The sequence below is a fragment of the Paramormyrops kingsleyae genome, chromosome 6 (genome assembly GCF_048594095.1).
Source record: "Paramormyrops kingsleyae isolate MSU_618 chromosome 6, PKINGS_0.4, whole genome shotgun sequence".
Classification (NCBI taxonomy): Eukaryota; Metazoa; Chordata; class Actinopteri; order Osteoglossiformes; family Mormyridae; genus Paramormyrops; species Paramormyrops kingsleyae.
In genome coordinates this window covers 8,481,087-8,489,405 of record NC_132802.1, presented here as the reverse complement: position 1 = coordinate 8,489,405, position 8,319 = coordinate 8,481,087, and the positions used below count along the sequence as shown (strand labels likewise).

Genomic DNA, 8,319 nt, shown 5'->3' with positions numbered 1-8,319 from the left:
TCAAACTCCAGTCCTGGGGGGCCAGAGCCCTGTGTAGCTTAGTTCTTTCCCTGTTCCACCACAAATGATTCGGCTCAAGAGATGTGTGGTAATTAGCACAAGGAGTTGAATCAGGTGTGTTAAATGAGGGGAAACCCAAAAATGTGCAGGACTCCGGCCCCCCAGGACTGGAGTTTGACACCTGTGCCATAGGGGGTCCAGAGTCTATCCTGGAGGTTACAGGTGTAAGGCAGGGTACAACTGAGGATGGTCACCAACCCATCACAGGGCACACATACCATTCACACCTACAGGCAATTCGGTAACTTCACCTTAGGATTTTTTTGCACCATGGTGGGGGAGGGAACCAGAGCACCTGGAAGAAACCCCGCAATGACACAGGGAGAACATGCAATCTCCACACACATGGAGACTCAAACCTGGGTCCCAAAGGTGTGAGGCAACAGTGACAAGCACTGCACCATCCATGATATTATCTCATTGATGCTAAAGATATTGTATCATGAAGTCTCACCTAATCTGACTCCAGTTAGGCCAAGTATATTTTAGACATTTTAAATTACTTACTAATTGCTCATTATTTACTAATGTATGCTACTGTACATTTACTGTTCTTAGGCTTCCCCCATCACTGTCACTAGGGTTGTCATTAAGGTAGATTAGGCTTCCTGTCCCAAAACCACTGGAATAGATACTGTGATGTGGCAGATCCCATTGCAACGCCAGAAGGCACACCATTAAATTAGATAAGACCCTCAAAGTGGTGTGCCTTCTCTTGGTGGTTCTGTCTGCCCTTAACGTAATAATAGCTGGATTTAATATAGAATTCTAGGAGGTTTTTGTAAAAGTAATGAAGAACAATGTTATCCCATTTGTTTCTTGTTATAGTGTAGAGGTTGAATTGATTAACTGGTTGAATAATACATAATTACACACACTGTATATTATAAGACTAGTACACGTACATGACTTTGCGGAGCAACTCAATCATGTTAGTAATACAAAATGTCCTTGACGACTGCCCTGTGGTGTCACAGTATACTGCTATGTCCACACTAGGCGTCCAACGGTACACGGTATTATATTGAACAGTTCAGTATGCGCAGGTGAACCGAGACATTTCGGTATGCATAATTTTGTTACAGCCTATCAGAGCTCTGTATGTAAGTACAAGCCCCAAGATCAGCCTATCAGCATTTTGCATGCAAATACAAGCCCGAGAACTGATGGACAACCAAAACAAATATTATTTAAGCTTCGACACAACTATGGCGAGCGGTAGCGAGACTGAGAGAAACAAATACGAAGGGGCACCACAAAGTTTCAAATCCGCTGTGTGGGAACACTTTGGATTTAGTGTTCAGTACGATGACGAGGGTAAGAGGACTGTAAACAAGCAAAAGACATTCTGCAAGCATTGTTTGGCAAGAGTTGGCTACTCAAATGGAAACACTTCTAACATGATGTTTCATTTACGTCGCCACCACCCAGCCGTTTCACTAGCTAGGAGAGTGCACTCACTAGTGAAAGCGCAACATCCACCAACTCTCGCTGCTGCCTTCCACCAACAATTAGCCACAAATTCAGTTAGACATAAAGAAATAACGAAAGCAGTGGGATTGTTCATAGCGAAAGATTTGCAGCCCTTTTCAGTAGTTAATGACTTGGGATTTCGTCACCTTATCAAAACAATTGAACCGCATTATAACTTCCCCATTTCAGCAGCACAGTGATTCCCAGGCTCTATGAAACATTGCGGAGGGAAATTGAAACCGAATCAGCACAGGCACCGTATCTGGCTCTCTCCACTGATAGCTGGACCTCCAGAGCAACTGAAAGTTACCTTACGGTGACGATTGGGAGATGAAGAGCTACGTGCTGCAAACTCGTCACCTGTATGAGAGTCATACAAGCGCACAATTATCTCAAGAATGAATTAATGCTGCGACTGAGTGGAAGCTAGAGAGACCAAATATCACAATACCAGTCATTACAGATAATACAAGAAACGTCCAACGCTATCAATGATTCTCCCTTTAAAGACAAAGATTCTTAAATCTATAACATCAGCTCCTGAGAACAGTGAACCATCATGGAGGCCAAGGCAGCCATTACACAGGACTTGGAAAAAAGATACAAAGAACCAGATCTTCCTGAGTACCTTCACAAAGCTACAGCCCTTGATCCAAGGTTTAAATCACTGCCATTCCTAAATGAAGACTGGTGTGATCTTATATGATTATAATAATCTTATAAAAGAAATTGTGGAGCATAAATATCAGCATAAATTTCACCATGACAGACCAATGCAGCGCCCACATCACTGCAGATGCCGCACCAATCCGCCTGTCGATCTCCCGCTCCATCCTTCCCTCACTCGTGAACAAGACCCCGAGATACATAAACTCCTCCACTTGGGGAAGGACCTCCTCTCCAACCCGGAGAGAGCACTCCACCCTTTTCCGGCTGAGGACCACGGTCTCGGATTTGGAGGTGCTGATTTTCATTCCTTATAAGGCCATACTCCTGGAGCACTCCCCATAGGACTCCCCGAGGGACGCGGTCAAATGCCTTCTCCAAGTGCACAAAGCACATGTAGACTGGTTGGACAAACTCCCACGCACCCTCCAGGACCCTGCCGAGAGTATAGAGCTGGTCCACTGTTCCACGCCCAGTGCAAAAACCACACCGCTCCTTCTGAATCCGAGGTTCGACTATCCGATGGACCCTCCTCTCCAGCACCCCCGAATTGACCTTACCAGGGAGGCTGAGGAGTGTGATCCCCCAATAGTTGGAACACACCCTCCGGTCCCCCTTCTTGAAGAGGGGGACCACCACCCCGGTCTGCCAATCCAGAGGCACCGCTCCCGATGTCCACGCGATGCCTCAGATGCGTGTCAACCAAGACAGCCCCGCAACATCCAGAGCCTTGAGGAACTCCAGGCGGATCTCATCCACCCCTGGGGCCCGGCCACCGAGGAGCTTTTTAACCACCTCAGCAACCTCTGCCCCAGAGATAGGCGAGTCCACCCCCAAGTCCCCAGACTCTGCTTCCTCATTGGAAGCTGTGTCGGTGGGGTTGAGGAGATCTTCGAAGTATTCCTTCCACCGACACTCAACGTCCAGATCTGACCATAAACAGTGTTGATGCTGCACTGCTTTCCCGCCCTGAGACGCTGGATGGTGGACCAGAATCTCCTCGAAGCCATCCGGAAGTCGTTCTCCACGGCCTCGCCAAACTCCTCCCATACCCGAGTTTTTGCCTCAGCGACCGCCGAAGCCGGGTTCCACTTGGCCTGCCGATACTCATCAGCTGCTTCCGCAGTCCCACAGGCTAAAAAGGCCCAATAGGACTCCTTCTTCAGCTTGACGGCATCCCTCACCGCCGGTGTCCACCAGCGGGTTCGGGGATTGCCGCCGCGACAAGCACCGACCATCTTACGGCCACAGCACCAGTCAGCCGCCTCCACAATGGAGGCGCGGAACATGGCCCATTCGGACTCGATGTTCCCCGCCTCCCCCGGCACATGGGCGAAGTTCTGCCGGAGGTAGGAGTTGAAACTCCCTCTGACAGGGGATTCCACCAGACGTTCCCAGCAGACCCGTACTATACGCTTGGGTCTGCCAGGTCTGACCGGCTGACAGGGTGTCCTGGTGCCAAGTGCACATATGGACACCCTTATGCTTGAACATGGTGTTCATTATGGACAATCCATGACGAGCACAGAAGTCCAACAACAACTCGGGCTCAGATCGGGGGGGCTGTTCGCAACAACAGTCAGGACCCGTCCCCCAACCCAAAGGCGAAGGGAGGCTACCCTCTCGTCCACTGCGGTAAACCCCAATGTACTATAAGTATGCCCACCCCAGACCGGGTTTTTTTTTTTTTTTGTAAATGGAAAGTTTTATATGTTTAAATAAAAAATATAGAGTTCAAGGAATGATAGCATATTTTGTCTAAAATAAATGGATACTATAAATACTGTAACGTACCATAACCGTGACACAAAAACCGCAATACGTACCGAACCATGGGTCCAGTGTACCGTTGCACCCCTAGTCCACACAGGTGTGGTTCTTGAGCAATACTTTTAATAATGTATAAAAAATACCAGGTAGGTCCAGTGGCCCATTGCTATGACGTTAAGAAAAGAAGGGAAGACCTGACTTTGAGAGTGAGGTGATTCTTGAGGCACATTTAATTCAATATAGACAGATGGTGTCACATCCCTCAATACACTTAAAGAATCAATTTCAAGGTGCAGTGACCCTGTTTCGCTGACTCATGGTGACCCAACACCAATTTCAGATGCAAAGTTTCCTGTGAGGTAACGGTTAAAGTCCCCTATGTGGTAGGGGCTAGAGTCCCCTGTGAGGTAAGGGCTACAGTACCCAGTATGATAGAGGCTAGCGTCTCTTCTGAGGTAAGGGCTAAAGCCCCTTATGTAGGGCTAGAGTCCCCTGTGAGGTAAAGGCTACAGTACCCAGTATGATAGAGGCTAGCGTCTCTTCTGAGGTAAGGGCTAAAGCCCCTTATGTGGGGCTAGAGTCCCCTGTGAGGTAAGGGCTACAGTACCCAGTATGATAGAGGCTAGCGTCTCTTCTGAGGTAAGGGCTAAAGCCCCTTGTGTGGGGCTAGAGTCCCCTGTGAGGTAAGGACTACAGTACCCAGTATGATAGAGGCTAGCGTCTCTTCTGAGGTAAGGGCTAAAGCCCCTTATGTGGGGCTAGAGTCCCCTGTGAGGTAAGGGCTACAGTACCCAGTATGATAGAGGCTAGCGTCTCTTCTGAGGTAAGGGTTAAAGCCCCTTATGTGGGGCTAGAGTCCCCTGTGAGGTAAGGGCTACAGTACCCAGTATGATAGAGGCTAGCGTCTCTTCTGAGGTAAGGGCTAAAGCCCCTTATGTGGGGCTAGAGTCCCCTGTGAGGTAAGGGCTACAGTACCCAGTATGATAGAGGCTAGCGTCTCTTCTGAGGTAAGGGCTAAAGCCCCTTATGTGGGGCTAGAGTCCCCTGTGAGGTAAAGGCTAGAGTCCCTGGTGAAATAGGTACTACAGTATAGTCCACTGTGAAGTAAAGGCTAAAATTTGTGCGTACTGTACATCAGTTTGAACATGCTGCCATCTAATTTTTGGTAAAACATGTAGAATTTTAAGTTTGTTTTTCCCTTATTAGACATTCTCACTTCCTGTCAATCTAAAGATCCTGCACACAGAAACGATACAAAGCACTGCACCCAAACCAAACCACAGCGGGGCAGTATGAAAAAAAAACACTTCCTGCTATTCAGCAGACTCTACATAAGCACAGAAGCGACACATTTTTCAGTACCAGTGTTCTTTGACACTATCCTTCAAACTGTCATCTTCACCATGAACATAACAATGAAAGGGATGAAGAATGGCACTTGTAAAATTGACAAATCCTTTACAAAAGTCTACCTGCCAACGATATATGGACTGGGGTTTGTTGTTGGTCTGCTTGCAAATGCTTGGGGTTTAAAATGTTTGTCTAAAACCTGGAAAAAAATTGGGAATATTCAGATTTTTATCCTTAACCTTGGAATTTCAGACATGCTGTACATCTTCACCTTGCCTTTTTTGGCCTATGCTGAAATGAAAAAATCCTGGATTTTTGGACAAGCCTTCTGCAAAATCACCAGATTTTGCTTTAACTTGAATTTATATAGCAGCATCGGTTTCCTCACCTGCATCAGCGTTTACAGATACCTGGGCATCGTCCACACCATGAGAGTGAAAGGACAAATTACTCAGAAACATTCTGTGGCTCTTAGTGTCTTTGTCTGGTGCATGGTCTGTCTTCAGATTATTCCTGACTTATACTTTGAGAAGACACCGAAGCACATCCTAAGATTCTGCTTCGACACCACAGTGAATGAACACGTCAAAGAGTATCTGTCGTACAGCATTTGGTGGACGGTCACTGGATTCGGCATCCCTCTGCTGGTTTTTTTAGGGTGTTATGGACATGTGGCAGTGGTGCTTTCTAGAAGAAATGACATCGATGTTACTCTGAAAGAACAGTGCCTGAGACTTGTGGTAACTATAACTCTTTTGCACGCTGTTTGTTATATCCCTTTTCACGTGTTTCGTAACCTCAACCTACAAACTAGGGTCTTGCAAAACGAAAGACTTTGCTACAAAAGTTTTGGGAAAATCTACATAGCTTACCAGGTGTGTCGTGGCCTTGCGTATTTGAACCCTGCCATCATTCCACTCATGTATCTAAATTGTTATGATGATGTCCATGTGCATTTTAGAAAAATCAGAAAAAGAGCGAGGGAATCTCTGGATCAGCTAACCAGAATAGTTATTATTAATAATCCTGACAGACAACCTGCTTAGATTTGATCTCGAAGAAGACAAATCACATATTGATGGATTTATATAAAATGTTTGCCTGATGGTGATGGCCAGCTTTTCATATTGACCCTTTCTGTTATTATTATTATTATTATTATTATATTATTCTTATTGATACATTTAAGCTATTGCTACCTTGATTTCAATGGAAAGATTTACATTGTCTAGTGTTTAGAGGGAAAACATAATGTTTATATTGTTCATTTTTTGTGCACTGTCTTATTTTGTTTTCAAAAGTCATGTATGTTTGATGGTATGTTTCTTGCTTGAAATTGTAATATGTTTTTGTTTTAGGAGTATAGAATACAGCGATTACTAAATCCAAACTGCTTATTATATTTACATTTTTTTGTGTCTGAAAAAGTGGAATGTTCTTGATTCGAAGTCAGTCACCTGACCCCAATCCAGTTAGACATTCATGTTGAAGATCAGACTGAGGCTGGAAAGTTCCTATTTGGTTAGAAAGCCTTTGTGTGATAGGTTAATTTTATTAGGAAACTGTGACACAGTAGTTTTGGAAAAAAAGTTATTTTAATAAATAATAAATTCATAATTATAAACATATAATGTCTGATAAAAACAAAGGTTTACTTGAAAAAGGTTAATATGCCAAAGCTCTGTAAAAAGCTTAAAAAAAAAAGATTTCATCTATATTTAATTTGCGATCTACCTGTTGAGCCTTTCCGCTCATAACGGATTGATTGATTAGGTCTGTGGAAGGCGGAAAGGGGAAACTTTCGGCACGATGCCTCATTCTCAGTAATGCTACCACAGAGGAAGCATCGTGTTTGAGTGTTCATTTATATTTCCCCTTTATTCAGGGTGTTACATTTGCAGTCAGTGCCTGGACTCTATGGTCCGTAAGCACCTCCAGATAGTTAATGTCTTTTGTACTTGTACGCCCACCATTTCACTAACTACGATGACTTCATTTCAGCTCATGTTAATTAGTCTGAACATTAGTTGGTGTACAGGTTAAGGCATTAACATTCCAATGATTTATCTTTAAGGAGCATAACCTGGATTTTATTTGTAAAAAAAGTACTGTTTAAATGCATGGAACTTTCCGCCCTCCTCTTACCTCAACAAGGGATGATTTGTGCCCTCCTACCTGGGATATGGTACAGGCTGCTGGTTAGTGTAAACCAACATGGTGTCCGCGGGGATGAATGTGGTGGGGACCAGCTACCCCAGATAGACGTCCCCGATCATCATTCACCCCTCTATACATTGATAACCAGGGTGGGCGGTAGGGTGTGGTGGCTCAACTGCTGCGTAGAGAGAGACTTGTATGCAATCTGAGGCTAACCACTGGCACCAGGAGAGCTACATCATCTATTCTGCAAAGAGATAGTTGTGCATCACACTGACACTGTCCGTGAGTCAGAGAATGAAATGGAAGTTCCTGAGTTAGAGGACTTGAAGCTACAAGTTGGTGGTGCTTTGTACACATTGAAGTTTGTGATGGTCCAGCATTTGAAAATGTATCAGACAAAAGCCGCTCTTCCCTCATTGTACATATTACAAGATATTTAGAGAGAGAAGGGGTAAGTGAATTGGAGGATCAGGGCATGGCAGAGTTATTGATGTTGAATGATAAAGTTAATGAGTTGCAACAGGGTTCTCAAAATAGTACACGAGAACATGCAACCTCAGGTGCAAAACAAAGAGATTTGGTGCAAGAGCAGGTCACTCAGCCCTCAAAAGAAGAGCGATTAAAAAAAGAGATAGAGGCACTACAATTAGCATTAGCACTTTCACTACAGGATAAAGTAAATCAGACCCATGCAGCCACGAGGTCAGTGAGTGGGGAAAATAATTGTGCAAGCCCAGGCCGTGTCTCTGCTCAGCAGACCCCCCAACATTGTCTCCCCTTACAGTGGGGCAGAGAATTCAAAATATCGGGCCAGATCGGTGACCCAGGCCAAAAGGACAA

General features: G+C 45.0%; 1 protein-coding gene across 1 annotated transcript; it reads left to right on the top strand.

The window, feature by feature from the left end:
• The first annotated feature begins 5,314 nt into the window (after positions 1-5,314).
• Positions 5,315-6,950, top strand: LOC111855788 (P2Y purinoceptor 1). Its single transcript, XM_023835172.2, has one exon. It carries the CDS (start codon positions 5,373-5,375, stop codon positions 6,363-6,365), a length of 993 nt encoding a protein of 330 aa, XP_023690940.1. The 5' UTR covers positions 5,315-5,372; the 3' UTR covers positions 6,366-6,950.
• Positions 6,951-8,319: the final 1,369 nt, after the last annotated feature.

Coding starts and splice junctions, on each gene's coding strand:
- LOC111855788 (XM_023835172.2), top strand. CDS start 5,373: ATGAACATAACAATGAAAGGGATGAAGAATGGCACTTGTAAAATTGAC.